General features: G+C 42.8%; 1 protein-coding gene across 3 annotated transcripts in view; it reads right to left on the bottom strand.

Annotated features, from left to right (window-relative positions):
- LOC106612711 (latent-transforming growth factor beta-binding protein 4) overlaps positions 1–18,311 on the bottom strand; it is a 79,100-nt gene extending 60,789 nt beyond the window's left edge. For 2 of the 3 annotated variants that reach the window (XM_014214144.2, XM_014214145.2), the window contains exons 1-4: positions 17,789–18,310; positions 14,066–14,136; positions 10,422–10,761; positions 1,685–1,899 (exon numbers count right to left, since the gene is read on the bottom strand). In XM_014214144.2, coding sequence (XP_014069619.2) covers positions 1,685–1,899; positions 10,422–10,761; positions 14,066–14,136; positions 17,789–18,081 — 919 coding nt within the window. In that variant the 5' untranslated portion in view covers positions 18,082–18,310. Of the gene's footprint in view, positions 1–1,684; positions 1,900–10,421; positions 10,762–14,065; positions 14,137–17,788 lie in introns of all 3 variants that reach the window. The other variant, XM_014214146.2, reaches the window with a different exon arrangement.
- Positions 18,312–18,634: the final 323 nt, after the last annotated feature.

The following is an 18,634-nucleotide window of genomic DNA, read 5'->3' as shown; positions in this document are numbered from 1 at the left end:
GTTCAAGTCGAATCAGCAGATCAACATTATGAAGAGATTGAACGATTGGAAATAACTCCCCACATTACATAGCAGACTTTGGTTAATGACCCTTAAACGGCGTGTGCCAACGGTTGTTGGTTTTAAAATAACATTTCTCTAGTGAGATTACCAAGTGTGATTGACAGGTGCGAAAATGTAAATGACAGTATAATGATCACTTCAGTGGTCAATGGCCTTGTCAAATCTTAGCCCATAGGGGATTGCAAAGGGAGGGGGAATTAAGTATTTATCTTGTGTTAACAAAGACTTTATTCATACACATCAACTGTTCATCTACAATGATCCTGCTTGCCACTCAAAAGAGGAGAAGCCCTCTCTGAGCCCTCTCTGGATGATTCAACTGATGGAGGAATTTAGAGAAGGACCTCTTACACAAACATTTGCAGGAAAAAAAAAACATCCAAGTGCTTGCGTACTTAAAGAGGTCAGGGGACACAAAAAACTAGGACCCTCAACCCTTGTGGAATGTTGACAGGTTGCCTTGAAAATGTTGAGCACTTTCTCACTTCTGGGAAAGAAATCTGAAAAAATAAATAACCTGACCCTTACTCCTCTGATTTGGAAACTTGGATTAAAGCTTTATAGCAGATATTTAAATTGGGTTTTGAGGGGAAAATCAAGCATTATAGAGTCATACTCTCTCTTTCCATGCGAGATAACATGCTCTGTTCGAGTGACTTTCACCATTTGGATATTAAAAGAGAGGGGCACAGCAGTGGTATGTAGATACAGCTGTACAATACTTAGAATGGGCCTTACACTGTTAGGCAAACCAGGTTGCTGAGAGAAATATAGTGCTCTTGCTTGTGGTGTTGGGTAAGTGCAACTAATGTGCTATTTTGCTATGAGATCATGTCTTCAATAGTGCTGAGTGATAGGCCTAACCATTACACTACCCTACAAATCAGTAGTGTAAAGTTGTTAGAGCTATGTGTCGCAGCTAAAAATGAATACCACACCAGAGAACATGCAGTATATAAACTAAAACATGGTTCTTCATATTATGGCAGGCCAACTAATGCCAGTTGCAAACAGGTCATTTTCTCCTATTAGATTCCACTACTAGGGAGTTCAAATCTGAGCTAAAGGGACTGGAATCTCATTGTGGGAGATTATGTCCACCCTCATAAAAAATATACCAGTTTAACCCTTTCGATTGGATTGGTTCCCACATGCCATGAGGTCATATTGGCAGGAGATTTGGGGGTTCCCATTAGTTAAATATTGTCCATCATCTGGGCCATTACTGTACCTATGCCAGTTGGCCAAGAAAAACAATGTCAGGAATTGGTCACAATGGGTTTTGAGGGTACGTACCGGTCTGACCGATAACCTTATCTTATTCCTAAAGTGTAAACAACTAGCACATGGGCTAAATCATTCAAATAAAGTCAGGGTGTTTTATTTTTGATGTGGAAAGTTTTTGTGGCAAATTCCATGCAATGTTCATGGATGTACCCACACGATATCCATTCTAAACGCATTACTTTGTCACCACCAGTCCATTGGGAGCAAAGCATTCAATATCAACACCATGTTAATCACAACAAGCAGGAACCTAACACAACCTACGTTTTCAGCACATAGTGTGGTCAAAGTAAGAGAGGCTGGGTGTCTAAGTGAAAAGCCTGCCTGTACTCACCCGCAGATGGGCTCACATGGACAGTGTACTGGCCCTTCTGGGTGTGGAAGCTCTTGACACTGGTGGTCCGGGTGTCCTGTAGGTCTGACGGTGAGGCTGATTGGAGCTTCTTGCGCTCTGTCTCGATGTGTTTCATCAGGATGGTGGTCATCTTGTCGCCTCGGCCCCCACGGGCCAATGCCTTCTTTAGTAGCAGTAACTGGGCCTCCTGCAGACTGAACAGGAGACACAACACACAGTCAACAGACTGCGCCTCCTTCAGTTTGGACAGAGGCAACTACAGACAGTCAACAGACTGGGCCTCCTTCAGACTGGGCAGGAGAGACAACAGACAGAATGTCAACAAGTACGGTAACTAAGAGTGTCTATAGTATAACTAATTGCCGTGCGTCTGTTACTACTGACAGCAATTTAGAACACAAGATTGGCAGCTAGATAAACTCCCTGGCCTAAAGATTTACTCACTGTATTGTTTACATGGGGGTACATCAGATACACTATTGTAGTGTATTATGCAAGCAACTATAGCTAGTTAATTCAATTAGAGACTTATTTGATCAGCATCAACTCTCTTAAAGCATCTGCCAAGAAATGAAAGAAACCCCATGACATGTTCATCCATTTTTTTTTATACACAGTTATCAGTTTATCAGCTTGTTGGGGCAGACACACTGACTAGGCCGGGGACTTATCAGCCAGACTCCATGTCTTTCTCAAGCCCTAAGGTCTTCATGGCCCAGGGTTGTTTTGCAATTCACGGTTTCCATGGCAAATGGATAAAACATGGGAAAAAAAGGGGCAGGAACTTAGCCAATTTTGTTAGCAGGGTCTGGAGGACTTTTGTGATATTGCCCAAGTAAACCTTCTAGCATGTATTTACAGTGCATTTGAGTGTACCTGTGGCACTCTCAATAGAGTACACACACACACACAACCTCACCCACCTTATTTCTACTCAATCATACAGTAATACCATTTTAGTATGCCTTGTAAGCCAGCAACCTAGATGTTTATATTTGTATTTCTCTGCAGTTGTTTTTCTAACACACCCCAAAAGTCTGCTCAGACTTCATATTTTTCACACTGGATGAGTGAGTCTCAAGTGAGCCAGGAGAGCAATGTGTCTGACGTACTGTAGACTATAACAAAAACCTAAAAACATTCACCTTAAACATTCACCTTAAATAGTGTTTTACTGCACAAAAGCAGGAGATGGATGTTTGAAAGATAGTTTTAGGTAATGGAAAGCCTGTGTAAAAGTAGGGCAATCGTGGGCGGTTGTTATTTGAGAGAGGCACTTTATCAAATTAGTCATTACAAAAAATGATATATTTGGCTCACTCTCTACTAGTGTTGGGCTGTATCTAGATTTTTATATCGTCATACCGTCCTTCTCACATCCCGGGATTTACGGTATTTGCGGTTTAGTACACAAGGGGGCACTAAAAGCACAAAATGTGTCTGTTGCCAGAATGCTAACAAAATTAGCACAAGTAATAGCGAATTTCCATAGAGGCTGCTAGCTACATATGCTTACGAGTGCAAACGAAAATAAACGAATTGCAAAGACAGGAAATCCAGCTCATAAAGTTATACATATATGGGTAGTAGCTACCAAATCTTTTTTTGTTAAATTTGGACATTTATAAATATGAAAGAGAGACATTGTGCAAATGAACAAAGTTTTGACGCATGCTTGTTTGAAGGAACAACACTGGCTCTGGAGCAGCATGTGTACAAGCTGTGTCTGTGTGGAGTCTGGAGTCACTAGGACAATGGTCTACCGGCCTGCTCTGCTCAGAGAATGGGGGGAGGAGCAGACTGAGGGGCCAAGAAGGAGAGAAAAAAAACTAAAGGAAATCAATATAGCAGTGGCAGCTGTACAGATAACTCCTACAAAGAGCTTTGACTTCTCAAACACGGCAGAAAGCTAACACTATATCATCCCCTGTCTCCTTACTAATTTAGCAACTTACTTAGCTAACTAGCCAGTTAAACCAAATACACAGCTATCTCAACTGATCTGGGGAACTACAGTAAGCCTCAATAATGTGACAGGTGAAATGAAGAATGCGATCTGCTTCATCTCCTAACATATTGCACAAGTTGACTGCAGGTATTTACTTAAAAAGTAGCTACAAATATTAAAATGTATTGAAAAACATCTAAGAAATAGTTTACACATACATGTTATTCAACCATTTCATCCAAACTGCACGTGGGTGATTGTGAGATGAACCAGGTCCACACTCCAGTCCAGTGGGTGGCGGTAATGCACCTTAAAGTTGGTTACCAAAAACCATATCAAATTCACACAAGAAGAATAAATGAGGAAAGATGAATCAAAGAAAACTACCTGAAAACTAACTATGTTTCCCCTTTTATCTGTAGATGAATTGTCGGAGTTGAGAACACATGATTTTGTGTGACTAAAAATGGGTTCGAATTCTACAAAGGACCATATGCATTTCAGGTAAAATAACAACCCAATGTTTATCTCCCAAGACAAATTAGCTAGCAACAGCAAGCTAGCTAAATGTCCATGAATGTTTCATGTGTTTTTTGACCTGTGCTCAAATGAATATAGTTGGTTGAGAGTTGGTTTTGGTATTTAAAACTGCGTGTCATGAATGCATCTGGTAGAGATAAACAAAATCAACATGCGCACGATGGCGCAAGCACGGAGCTGGTTTGGTTAGCCATGTATGAATCTCTCAGTAGTTTAGAGACACTTGAACCTTGAAGTTGGATATGTTTTGGTGATAGCATCATTTTGATATTCCCCAGCTGAACATGTAGTCCTGACCTGCACTTGACTGACAATAACTTGTGTGGGGGGGAAACAGAACTTGAAACAAACATCCAACATCAAACAGATTCAGTGGAGGTGCATAGTGGGAGTAGGGATAAAGCCAGTGTTCTTCATTACAGTGAGGAGTGTGGTGACTGCAAAATCAAACAAATGGGAGGCCAGTTCATTCAAGCTTGAGAAATCAGCATTGGGGTGACAGACCTCTCTGTCTGTTACAGGCTCCACCATACCAATATAGTACTGTATATGATACTCCCATAGTCCTTAATAAGGACATCTGCCAAAATCGCTATGTTTGAATGCGATCACTGTTTACTTAGCAACACACCACTGTGGAAAACCTCTAGGAATGAGCTTTACATCTAGACAGGATGTGGTTCAATTATGTTGAAAGATAAAAAAACTAAAAAGTATAATCTCTCAACACATAGATCAACAACGGGGTGAAAAGCATGTTGACGTTTAGTGTGTCACTAGTCCATGAGGTGGACGTCAGCCTACTGTGCCTGCTGCAATGTGCTGGCATTTCAATAGTCTATTGTGTGTATGCTGTTTATCTAGGATCGACCCTCTTCCTTCTCCGGCTGAAGTCAGTGCACTGCAACCAGGTCAACACTGCGAGATGGCACTCCTAGATTACCGCACTGCTTTCACACACACAGCTCCGTTCTGCCTAGTTGAAAACGCTCCGTGGTGTCAGGGCCCACTCTGTGTGGGCAGACTTCAGTCCGCGCGATGCCGTTCCCAGATTACAGCACTGTTTTTTCAGACAGACAGCGGTTCTGCCTCGTTTCAGATGCCTATGTCATTCTGTGGAATTCTGAGTGCACTGTGCCTGCAGATAGAGTGATCTTACAGAGTCTACCTGTGGCTGAGACACTAGTACAGAACTGCATGGGCATGTTATGAGTATTTACCGACATTACATACTGCATTTACCTTCTTATGGATACCTGTTGAGTACCATGGATCTAGTGAATCAGTGGCCCAAGATATATACTTAGTTACAGTTTAGCATTAGCATCGTTGAACACAAAACAATGAGAATAGTTGGAGTAGGACCCCTTTAAGCGTGTTACAAAAACGTTGCCTAAATCAACTCAGAGTAACTTGAAACCAAGTTGGAGCAACGCGCCACCGTAAGAGGTTTAAAAGCTTTGGACAGGGAATTAGTTTTACCTAAAAACATGATGAAACTATTTGGACACGTCGCTAAAATTCTATCTAATATCCTGATCCCTGGGTGTTGTTGCTGGGCAGAATGATTAAAAGCCAAGAGAATAGAGATAAGGAGAAATCAAACTATGAAGAGGCACTGGGGTCATACACTAAGAACAAATAGAGCGTATGTCTAACTGTCTCGGAACCAGACTAAACCTAGACGTGTGTGTGATGACAGGGAGCAGGGAGCGGGCCTGGTGGTCTGAGGCATTTAACTTGACTTAGACTGGACAGAGAACAGAGCAGAGATGGATGGTCAGTGGTTGTACCTATTCCATCAATCTGACCTACAGCAGCATAGTCTAGCAGATTGCATGTCATCCTTTAGAATGGCCATATTAATGCATACATACTGTACATCAGACAGCTTTGGCTTTGGTTCACAGTAAACACAAACATGCTCCCATTCCATGGTTTGAGTCAAAGCAGTGGACTAACGCCCCACGTGGGTTGTGTCCCTAATGTCACCCTATTTCCTATGTAGTGTACTGCTGTTTTTACCAGGGGCCGTCAAAAGTAGTGCACTACATGTGGAATAGGGTGCCATTTGGGACACACCCCTAGAGGTGTGATTAGTTTAAATCCAACATACTGCAGGTGTTGAGGCCTGCAGAGATCAATCTGTTTACATGGATGAGGAAGCTGGGTCAGTGAAATGTGAACTCAGGAATGAGACGAGAAGCAGAGCCAAAGACGAGAGAAGACGCTCCGTCCTTTCCAAGAAGATGCATTAAATCACTCCTGGGTTTAACTTCTCCACTGTGTGTTTTTTAATCTGAAGAAGACATGATTTCATTGTACACAGACACAAACACAAGGCTCAAATCAAACAAAGCTCCCTTAGATCTTTTGAAAGATTGCTTTGTTTGTAGTGATGCATGTGACATAGGGTGGTGATGCTCTACCTTTGGCTGGAACAGCAAGTTGGTTTGCCACGACAATACAAGACACGAAATCAAGTAGTAGTCAAGAAGACATTTGTTATGTTGTAAATGTCAACAGCCTTGGTATAAAAAAAAACTATGTCGAGGTCGCCACTGAAACAATACAATTTCACTATACACATCATCAGAAACGATTATGGTGATTCGGTCCACATTCCCACAGAGCTGGAGGCCTCAGGCCTCCAGTGGATATCTATTTTGCAGACAGTGTTTTTGCTGCTTTTGTGAATGAGTAGCAGTGGATGCTGGGGGTTGTAAAGGGAAACTCTGTTTTCCTCATTAGTCCAAATTGGAGACATACCGTACCAGTCAAAAGTTTGGACACACCTACTTATTCAAGTGATTTTAGTTTATTTTTTACTATTTTCTACTTTGTATAATGATAGTGAATACATTAAAACTATGAAATAACATATGGAATCATGTAGTAAGCAAAAAAGTTGGAAACAAATCAAAATGTTTTTTATATTTGAGATTCTTCAAAGTAGCCACCCTTTGACTTGATGCCAACTTTGCACGCTCTTGGCATTCTCTCAACCAGCTTCATGAGGTAGTCACCTGGAATGCATTTCAATTAACAAGTGTGCCTTGTTAAAAGTTAATTTGTGGAATTTCTTTCCTTCTTAATGCATTTGAGGCAATCAGTTGTGTTGTGATAAGGTAGGGGTGGTAAAAGACCAAGTCCATATTATGGCAAGAACAGCTCAAATAAGCAAAGAGAAACGACAGTCCATCATTGCTTTAGGACATGAAGGTCAGTCAATGCGGGAACATTTCAAGAACTTTGAAAGTTTCTTCAAGTGCAGTCGCAAAAACCATCAAGCGCTATGATGAAACTGGCTCTCATGAGGACCACCACAGGAAAGGAAGACCCAGAGTTACCTCTGCTGCAGAAGATACGTTCATTAGAGTTAACTGCACCTCAGATTGCAGCCCAAATAAATGCTTCACAGAGTTCAAGTAACAGACACATCTCAACATCAACTGTTCAGAGGAGACTGCGTGAATCAGGCCTTCATGGTTGAATTTCTGCAAAGAAACCACTACTAAAGGACACCAATAATAAGAAGAGACTTGCTTGGGCCAAGAAACACGATCAATGGACATTAGACTGGTGGAAATCTGTCCTTAGTCTGAGTCCAAATTTGAGATTTTTGGTTACAATCGCTGTGTCTTTGAAAGATGCAGATTAGGTGAACGGATGATCTCCGCATGTGTGGTTCCCACTGTGAAGCATGGAGGAGGTGGTGTGATGGTGCTTTTCTGGTGACACTGTCAGTGATTTATTTATAATTCAAGGCACACTAAACCAGCATTGCTACCACAGAATTCTGCAGCGATTCGCCACACAGACGGAAGCGATCTGGTTTGCGCTTAGTGGGACAATCATTTATTTTCAACAGGACAATGACCCAAAACACACCTCCAGGTTGTGTAAGGGCTATTTGACCAAGAAGGAGAGTGATGGAGTGCTGCATCAGGTGACCTGGCCTCCACAATCCCCTGACCTCAACCAAATTGAGATTGGTTTGGGATGAATTGGACCACAGAGTGAAGGAAAAGCAGGCAACAAATGCTCTGCATTCATGGGAACTCCTTCAAGACTGTTGGAAAACAGCTGGTTGAGAGAATGCCAAGAGTGTGCAAAGCTGTCATCAAGGCAAAGGGTGGCTCCTTTTGAAGAATCTCAAATATAACATATATTTTGATTTGTTAAACACTACATGATTCCATATGTGTTATTTCATAGTTTTGATGTCTTCACTATTATTCTACAATGTAGAAAATAGTAAAAATTAAGAGAAACCCTGGAATGAGTAGGTGTGTCAACTTTTGACTGGTACTGTAGCCTGTACACAGCTAGACAATGCTCCTCAAATATATAAAAACCTGACTTTTTAAGTGACTGGTCTCAGTGCAGTAATTGAATCACTACACAAGGCAATATGTTGTACACATGAAATAACTAAAATTGCAGTATTGTATACATGAAATAACATGGAAATTGATGTCTTTTTAACCAACTTCAACAATGCTACAAGACGACTCTGACGAGGCACATAAACCCAAAGTGGGTCGCGACATGTCAGAGTAAATTACTTTTGAGAGTTAGAATAGTAGAATATACAAGGTGTAATTTCAGACATTTGGTTGTGTCAGTCACTGACAGTCACTCCAATTACCACTGTCAGCTAACAATGTTTAGAATGTTAAGTTAGTCTAGCCATAGATTTTGTTAGTCACTTTCACTCATCATATTAACATGTACAATTTGAATTGCAGGAAATTAGCTTTAAATCTGCAAAGATTTCTTTCTGCCCCATGGAAAAATCTGTAGTATTTCACGGAACTTGCTTTAAAACTGCAATATTGTCTCTATGTCCCATTGCAAAATGCTGGCGAGAGGGGGGCCACAAAAAAAGGTGGCATGTTTTCACGAGCATGGGTTCCAGGAAAACAGATTTTTTTCATTTGGGTCCTAGGCTGAAAAAGTTGAAGAACCCCTGAACTATTATATGAATGATGAACATTAAAGTTTCCAACAGCAGTCATCCACCAATGACTTTCTAATTTTGGCAAAAGACTTATGGAGACTAAAAGCTTTATTTTTCATTTCAGAGCATAAAGATGTATTTCTTTCACAGGCAATCCTCCTGCATGCCTTCAAGGGCTGTTTGGTCTCTTTCCATTAATCATTTTGACCTTTGTCTGCATAATTAACGATTTTGAAAATGAAATACTAGGACCACTTGTAGAAACCACATCTCTTTACCACACACACACACACACACACACACACACACACACACACACACACACACACACACACACACACACACAGCTGCTCGCTCCATTTGCAGTACAGTATTAGTTCCACTATGATTAACAGTAGATTTTATTTGGATAACAGTTCCACCTGCTGACTATCATGGGTAACTCCACCTGTTAATTGTAATAGAAGGCTGCTTTCACCTTCTGCAAACTTAAGGGTTGCCTCTATCAGTTGAGGCTACAAAATATTGTCACCACTGGATTAAGTGTGGGCTTTTTATTTGTTTACTAAAGGTTCAATTAGCTGCCAAATTAAATATTGATGATGAATAAAATACGATCTGGTCTACAGCACAAAATGATAAGTCTTCATATTTTTGTCAACTTCTTTTTCATATTATAAACTGTGTGGTTCCAGCCCTGAATGCTGATTGGCTAACAGCCGTGGTATATGAGACCGTATACCATGGCTATGACAAAACATGTATTTTTACTGCTCTAATTACTTTAGTAACCAGTTTATAATAGCAATAAGGCACCTCAGGGTTGTTTGTGGTATATGGCCAATATACGACGGCTAATGCTGTATCCAGGCACTCCGATGTGTCGTGCATAAGAACAGCCCTTATCCGTGGTATATTGGCCATATACCACACCCCCTCGTGCCTTATTGCTTAACTGTACTCTATATAAACCCCTGGGCTGGCACTGAGCCAACCCTCTCAATCATTTGGAAAGGTGCCATTTGGAAAGGTGCCCTGATTCTAACACCTGCACTGCATCAGGTGGACCAAACTAAGCGCCACAGACACTCTGCACCTGTGGCCCACATGCTGGGCTAACCCAGGCCTCTGACTGGAGACTGGCACTTCAAAGCCAGCAAACTGAGAGGAGGAGGAAATGAAGGAGTTGAGAAGGGACTAAATGGCATAAGCTGGTGATGCGGTAAATCAAGGCAGTGCACAGTAAAGAGAAGTCAGAAACTCACGTAAGAGGTTGCCAGCGCACAGTGTAATATTTCTTGGTCTCTGGGTTGGTGGTGCTGGCTGGTGTCCCCTCTGTCCTCCATGCAGCTGTGGTCTCAGCAGGCACTGGGGTGGTGGTGGTGGGGATGACGGTGGATGGTGGGAGGGTGATGGTTGGTGCTGAGGTGGTGGTGGTGGTGCTGACCATGGGGCTGGTGGGGCGCAGTAAGGCCCAGGGAAGGCCTACGAGGCCGTAGGTCACGCTTGCAAACTCACAGCGGGCCCCGTAGAAGCCCGTTCTGCATTCACATGTGTTGAGCTGCCTGCACACGGCTCCGTTGTGGCAGCGTGGAAGGCACCTTGCTTCAAGTGAGGGGAGAGAGAGGAGGAGAATGTTAATTAAACAAGAACAGTGGACTGTGCTTGAGAGGGCTAAGAGACCTGAGCAGAAACTCAAGCGTAAGAGGATAACTGGTTTGACCAGCACAATCTCAATAAAAACTCAGTAGGACAAACAGCTTAATGTGCATTGTAACTTAACAAGGAAAACAGCCAATGGTGAAACTGTCAAGAATTCACTCCCCTGAAATAAAGTAAGGAATGAAAAGGGGAGAGGAGGGAGAGAGCCATGGTCCTGGATACAGGGAGGGGGCATTCATGCATACACAATGCAAAGTTTATGGGCTCCGTGCTCCTCCAGGCCCCCACCCCTGGCCCCTAGCTCTTGATTTCTCCCATCATCCCTGGCTGGGCGTCATTGTGCCCGGGCCGAACCCCCTGGAGTGCTCCAGTAATGGCCCATTGGCCACAGACAACAACAGCGTATCCCAAACCCAGCAGCTTACCACAAATCTCCTGGCTGCCTCTATGAATATCAACAGCGATGGGCACCGCTTACTGACATTGTTTCAGGAGTTGTGCACGGAAACACTTTTTCTCCATGGATTTTTTTCGCATGAAGGCTGGCACAATGTGCTCAAACAGAAGTGAGACTCAAAGTGCACAGTGGACTGAATTTAACTAAGGGCTCTATTCAATCAGACCGGCTTTAGCCGACATCCGCATAGCGGTTGTTTTGGCGGTGCCGGAGGTGGAACTGCGCAAGGGCTGTCAAACGCACAAGCGGCTCCTGGCATTATACCTAATGTGGACATTGCTATTGGCTGCACTGAGTCGCATTAAGAGAAATCCCATGCAGTCTTGTTTAAAAGATGGAACACTGGAATGTGAGGTGTATCTACACCTCCATTAGGATGATAGAAACCCTCATTATTTAGTTTCATGATTTTCAATTCGAGAGTAATATTTCTATATAGCCTAGGCCTACATTTTCTCGTCCTGAACTTCTAACGCGAGTGAGACAGGTGTTGTTTCATGACAATGATCACAAGAGCAGCTGCTCACTGATTTGACAGCTCCAATGCAGTTCCACCTCCGACAATGCCAAAACATCAGCTATGTGGGTGTCGGCTATCACCGGTTAACGCTTGATCTGATTGAAGTGGAAGCAGATTTAGGCCTAGATTCAGAGTTTTCTTCTCAGTGTGGCTATTATCTTGTACTAAACCTTAGAGGGGGAAAGGAAGTATGGGTGTATATTTGTGTGTGTGCTTGCGCCTGTGTGTGTGCGTGCATGAATGAATGTGTGAGATTCAAAGTGAGTTTGGGCTTCCTGACAGAGTGCAGAGCTGTGCTATGCAGAAATGCTGAGCCAGGTTGTTTTGACATGACACTGGCCCTTTAAATCCTCTGGGTCAAGTGGTTGGATCAAGTAAAGATGTTCAAATCCATATAAACAAGGCTTATGGAGGTGTGAATTATAATGATAACACCACAGAGATGTGTTGGAGACGGACATGAATAGGAGCTCTTCCTTTCTTCAAAGGTCCTGACCTCTTCTCCGTGTACAGCATGGTGTGTAGACAAAGCAGGGCCTGTATTCATAAAGCGTCTCAGTTACATTGCTGATCTAGAATCAGTTCTGGCTTTTAGATCATAATTAATATGATTATATGGACAAGGGGGTATCTACATCCTAGATCAGCACTCCTACTCTGAGACACTTGAAGAATATGGGCCCAGGCCTGTCAGGGGTTTAGCTAAAGGCTTGCTGGTCCAGGGTCAAATCCAGGTTTGGCCACCATCACAGACCACTATGGCTGTGTTTACACAGGCAGCCCAATTCTGTTATTTTTTTCCCCACTAATTGGTCTTTTGACCAATCACATCAGATCTTTTTCAGAGCTGATCTGATTGGTCAAATATCAGAATTGGGCTGCCTGTGTTGATGCAGCATAAGACAGGCTCTCTAAGACCAGAGGTGCTCAACACTATCAACACATGACATATTCACTTTTATAACCTATTGAAACACATCGATAACCGGACACTTTTTGCTACACCCTGCAAGCCTACAGGTGTCCTATTTTAATTTGATCTATCTGTTGTTGCAGATAATTTTCCAGTGGGAAATGAAAATTGTAGTGTATTTGAGGTTTAAAACAGTCAAATTAAGATATATCTGTAAACTGTGTAGGTCTTGACCGGAATTCATATTTGCCATCCACACCCCCACCATAATCAGAAAATGATGATACAATGAAATCATTCATGCTCCAGATGTCTGACTGAGTGAAATGGGAGAAAACACAGGTTGGACTGGGTTCTGCTGATGTTGGATGGATGTGCTTACAACTTCCAGCTGGGTGGAGAGAACATTCCATTGTCCTATAGAGCATGATTGATGCTCTCTCGCTCCTTATTAAACCAACTATTAACAGCTTGCCGTTTATATACAGTACTGGGAATAGACCATTCACAAGTACCATGATCGGGACTGTCATAAAGGCCAAAAATCTAAGGGGGCACAAAGTACATGAGGATGGCTGGGGGGTGGTTCGGAGGGGGGCTAGGCCTGAAATATGTCTTTTTTTTCTTCTTTTTTTCTCTTTTGTTAAGAAACAAAAAATGTGCTTCTCTTCTTCTCTGATAAAATCTGGGTAAAATAATGAATGGTAGTCAGTATATTTAGTTATTGCTTGCTTTTCTAATGTCTACCAACCTTGCCAGCAGGCATGCAAGCTAAGATGGTGATAGACAAGCTAGCTACTCTAACTTGATTGACAGCCTGAAATGGCTTCTTGGTAGCTAGTTGTGAGGTTGGGAGATAGGATTCCAATCTTGGCTTGCTAAAGCCAGCTTCATAAAATTGCTAGGTGGCTAGTAATATTACAGAGTTTTTCTATATTATTTTTAACAGGAAAAATCTGCAGGGGCACGTGCCCCTGTGCCCCCTATGGGCATGACACCACTGGCTGTCATGGTGGTATAAGGACAGCCATCTCTACTGTATAAGGCGGATTCTTGCAAGAAAAGAACTGATTCATGCATAAAATTTTATTTGTCACATGCGCTGAATATACCGTGAAATGCTTACTTAGAAGCCTTTGACCAACAATGCAGTTTAAGAAATAGAGTTAAGAAAATATTTACTAAATAAACTAAGTAAAAAATTCTAAATAAAATGGAATATCATGAATACGGTGATACGGTATGACAAGATCTTTATATCATATTTCCACAACAATGTGGGACAACATTACACATAATGGAAGGGCTGACAGTCCTGCTATGCTTGGAGAAAGGTCAGTAAAGATGAAAAACTTACGTTTGGTGCATTTCTGAGTCTTGGGTGAAAGGGTCCATCCGTGGCAGCACCTGTTTCCACATACATTAGGCCTGCAGAGAGCATGGGAGACAGACATACAGCATGTTAAAGATAGCTGAGTCTACAGGAATCTGAGCAGGATGAGATCCCTGCAGCAGTCAGGGGTGGACTGGGACCAAAAATTGCCCCTGGCATTTCTAACACTGGACAATTTTTCCCTTAAGGCCCCCACACGGGCCCTTTTTTCCCCTCAAGGGCACCACAATAGCCCATGTTGTTCCTTGGAGCCACCATTATTAGCCAGATAACGATAACTTTGCACGAGAAATCCAAGTTAGACAGGCCTACTCGGCTAAAAATGGATCAGCCCATCTGGCATTTGCCGAAATGCCAATGGCAAGTCTGCCCTTGGCAGCAGTTATCACAGTACATAGGTTACGCTGTCATAAATTAAGATTATGCTTAAAGACAGGAACCCCACACACTCAAATCACAGACACTACTGCTTTATAACAGTTCAAGGTCATGAATACAAAATAAATCACTTCATTTGATCACAAAAGGATCTAAACACAGCCCTATTTTCACAACTCCCTGTATATTCATAAAAAACTACTTGGGCCTCCAGAAATGTACTGTTGCTTCAGTGTGAAACAATGAATACCTCCTTGTCTTTACACTTGCCTTTGGACGTAACAGATTCAGGGTGTTTAAAACAGGAGCTATGAATATGAATGAGGGGCCATGGTGTGGTTGCCCTGGGTGAGAAGGGCCTCTGTCCATCCCGTGCACAATGGATGACAGATATTGTGTTCCCACACTGGTCTGGCCATATGTCTGTCTCTGGGCCAGCCGCTTGGCAACTCTCCTTCACAGATTGGGTAAACAAACACTGGATTAAGGGTCCTCCGCAGCATCTCGTTTCTGGGGCACCCGCCTGTTTATCCAGGGGGCTTCTGGGAGAAGAGGCAATTAGCACACCAACACAAGCAAGGGTGACGACTCCCACTTCAAAGTGACAGCTCAGCGTGACCCGCGCCACCGAGCTCCCCTTAAACCGCTTTTGTGGGATTTGCTAATTAGTTACAGTTTCCTGGCTTTATTGTGTGTTTGCATATAGTGGGCCAGGAGCCTCTTCCAACAGGGACTGAGTGGGGGTCTGCAAAGGAGCAGAGGTAGGGCCCCTATTCAAACCCAGCAGTGAACTGACCCAAAGGAAGGTGAGCCTGTCTGGGAGACTGGGAATAACATTTAACCCCAGGCCAAGTTGGAGGCTAATTCAGCAGATTTCACTGCCAAAACAGACTTTACCAGACCGTTGTTGCACCGGAATTACTCCAACATCACCACTAAATTGCTGCTCTTTCAGTTTGGACACCATCATGAAGGATTTTTTTAAATTGACCAGCAACATCCGATCTCAACAAAATATGTGCCAACTTCCTAACCAAACCCAAACACCTAAACAGGACTGTGATAGGCATAGCATCTCTGACTGACAGTTCGCTTGCAATGCCAGGGTTGTGGGTTCGATTCCCACGGGGGACCAGTATGTAAATGTGTGCACTCATTACGGTAAGTCGCTCTGGATAAGAGTGTCTGCTAAATGACTAAAAATGTAGATACCAGCTAGTGGATGTGTCAACTTTTGCACATGGCCTCATTCAACAGATAGGGCGTGGGTCACATGACGAAGGGGTCAGCTGGCGATGGGGTGAGGGTCGTTCATTCAGTGTGGTCTGTGCCTCGTCCTGACAAGCTGAATACAGAAACCACTGAGACAAATAGGGAGTTGTCAGCAGTGGTGATTACGGAAAACGACTGCCTGTTTTGTCTCTAGTCGGCTCTTAACACGGTGCTGACACTGCTCTAACACAGTAGAAGAATCCCCAGGCCCTGTGCTTACAGAACTAAGTGGGACCTGTCGTCTGGGTGGAGGAGCCACCCCCCATTAAGAGCCTGCATACTCACACTGCTCCCGTCCACTGCCACAGGCCATCCATCTTTCTATCTTGACCGTTTTCGTCCGGTGACTAAGCACCGATTCTGAGGTGCCTGACTCTTAGACTTGGGCTTTCTATCCTCTCATCTTCGAGGAGTTATTCTAAAAGGCTCAGACTGAATGCTGACTCCTTAGTTCTAGGGTCTCTCTGCTCTGGAGCGGGACTAATGTTCTGGAACACGAGAGAGTCGAAGCCTCTGTATTGCGGCATGTGCTGTGTTAGTGACTATAGCCTGCCGTACCGTACTAGCACCTCGTAATACTGCGATGTTTCAGAGGAGCTCTGTGGCTGTGAATAAAAAAGGCTCACACAAAGAGAGCCTTAGTTACAGTCACACACTATGGGCTCGCTGCAGCTCCGCCAAGTCAATTCATGCTCTTGTTCTAGCAGAGTTCAGGAATTTCTTCCCACTTCCCTCCACTTCACCCCCTTAGAGCAGATCAATAATATATTTGACCCTCTTTTAAATGACGTGGGCTGCTAAAGATCCTCATCAAAGAGGCTTTGAAGCGATGCCAGTTTCTGGGGAAGGTCTGTCGCTCCGTTCAATCCCCTAAGCCTGGGTTGAACTGCTGAACCGCCACTCTGTGGCCGTCTAGCGTGACTAACCTGAACGCAAACTCCCCTCGTCCACCCTCCAGTGACTGTGAAAGTTCTCCCATTTACCCCCTCGGGCCCAGCCTGCACCCTCACCCCAGAGCCCCCTGAGCGGAACGACGACAGTGTTTATTTTGGGCATTCATTCAGGCTCCTTCTGTGCATTGGGGCTAAATAGAGCAGAGTGGGACTGTCGTGGCCCACAAAGAGAAATGGCCTGTTGGTGATACTAGTACACACAACTAATTTACCTCAATTAGTGAAATGTTTTTTCACTGAATGAAAACATGAGTTGAGGCATTCAAATAATCCAAATTAGGCGGTCTGGAAAAAGGGAAGTAATGATTCATCCTATTCATTGCTTAGAGAGCTTGTACACGGTTCTATGCACATGACCAGAAGTACTGTAATGTGCCAATGCAATGGGATAATCAAAATTCCTCCCCTAGCTTTAATGATCAACATTTCCTCTGCAGGTCAGGGGAATACTTCACCGGATGATAAATGTGTTGAGTCTCTAACCTGGCCAAAATTCAGAAAGTGGCAAACTCCATTAACTGTTTGTTGTGCATGAAGTGCCATTTCCCAGTCGGGTGTGATTTGACTTTGTGTCCATTTATCACTTGTTGTCATGCACTTGATACAAAGGTGCAGTTAAGTCACCGTATACATTGATAACTCTTATGTCAAATAGAAGAATTTCACACATTCCATGAGGGACTAGTGCAAGCATACATACCTGTGTACATTTTTGGGATGTAAAAACATTGACATTGGATTGTGGTCTACCACTTTGATGGATAATTTAAACAGATAGCTTTAAGTAGGGTACTCATCAGGAAAATTTTTTACTTCAAAGCATTCTGTTCTGTAGTATGATTTTCCATAGGGAAATAATTGACAAGATATTAGACAAAATAATAAACTCCCAAATATTTACTGTCTTAATCAAAATGTTCATGAAGCAGTCAAATGACAAAGGACACTGAAACATGGACTGATTATGTATACTATAGGCTACGTTATGTAGCTATTGTAAAACACCTGTTTTTTGACTGTCGGGTCCGGAGTTGTAGGCTGTAGTACCATTTTTAAATCGCACATTTATCACTAGGCTACTCACCCGTTTAACTGTAGTGTCACATTAGTTGCGTATTTCCAGTGTTTCTTTCCATTAAAATGGAACTGTTTCTGTTTTAATGTGGGTTTTGAAGTCGTTGGCATCCTCCACTGAGTGTGATAAACCTGATAATTAACGGTCGTATGGTGGTACCCGCCCGCAATTCTCCGCTGCGTCTCGTGTACTCCTTTATGGGCTGAATTCCTCACTAGTGTCCCAGATGATTTCGAAAATGTAAGAAATAAAATTAATGCCACCCCAAGAAGGAATAAGTGAGCACATCTCCTGCTTGACATCTTTAGAGGTCTCTTCTGCGTTACACATCGACCCTATAAATAATCCAAGAGTAACGGAATTGCCAGGAAATGTTTAAAACAAAAATAAAATGTTGATACTAAAAAATATAACACATTTTATGCAATAATTGAGCCAAAACAAAATCATATAAAATTAGAGCACATATGTCTTAGTTTTGCATGTTTTTGCAAATGCAATTAATAGGCTAGATGATCTCCTTTTCAAATAGAAAATAAACTGGTTTAAAGTTCGATTTAAAAACTTCAAGCCAATTGGATAGGAGTTCTAAACGATAAGAACAGCACAGCCAATCAGATATGTGTAGGACCCGTGCATAGAAACGGAAATAGAGGGGTGACCACTACAGCCTACAGAAGAGTCTGCCTGTATCTAGGCTACCAGCATCCTCGAGGCAGGACGTTTGACAATAATGCAATTTGCAACAGCACACTCAAATAATTACAATAAGATTCAATAAGCAATTGATTTATTCATTTTTGTCATTTAGCAGACTCTCGTATCCAGAGCGATTTACAGGAGAATTTACTATTA

The sequence above is a fragment of the Salmo salar genome, chromosome ssa09 (genome assembly GCF_905237065.1).
Source record: "Salmo salar chromosome ssa09, Ssal_v3.1, whole genome shotgun sequence".
Classification (NCBI taxonomy): Eukaryota; Metazoa; Chordata; class Actinopteri; order Salmoniformes; family Salmonidae; genus Salmo; species Salmo salar.
This window is presented reverse-complemented; position numbering and strand designations above follow the sequence as displayed.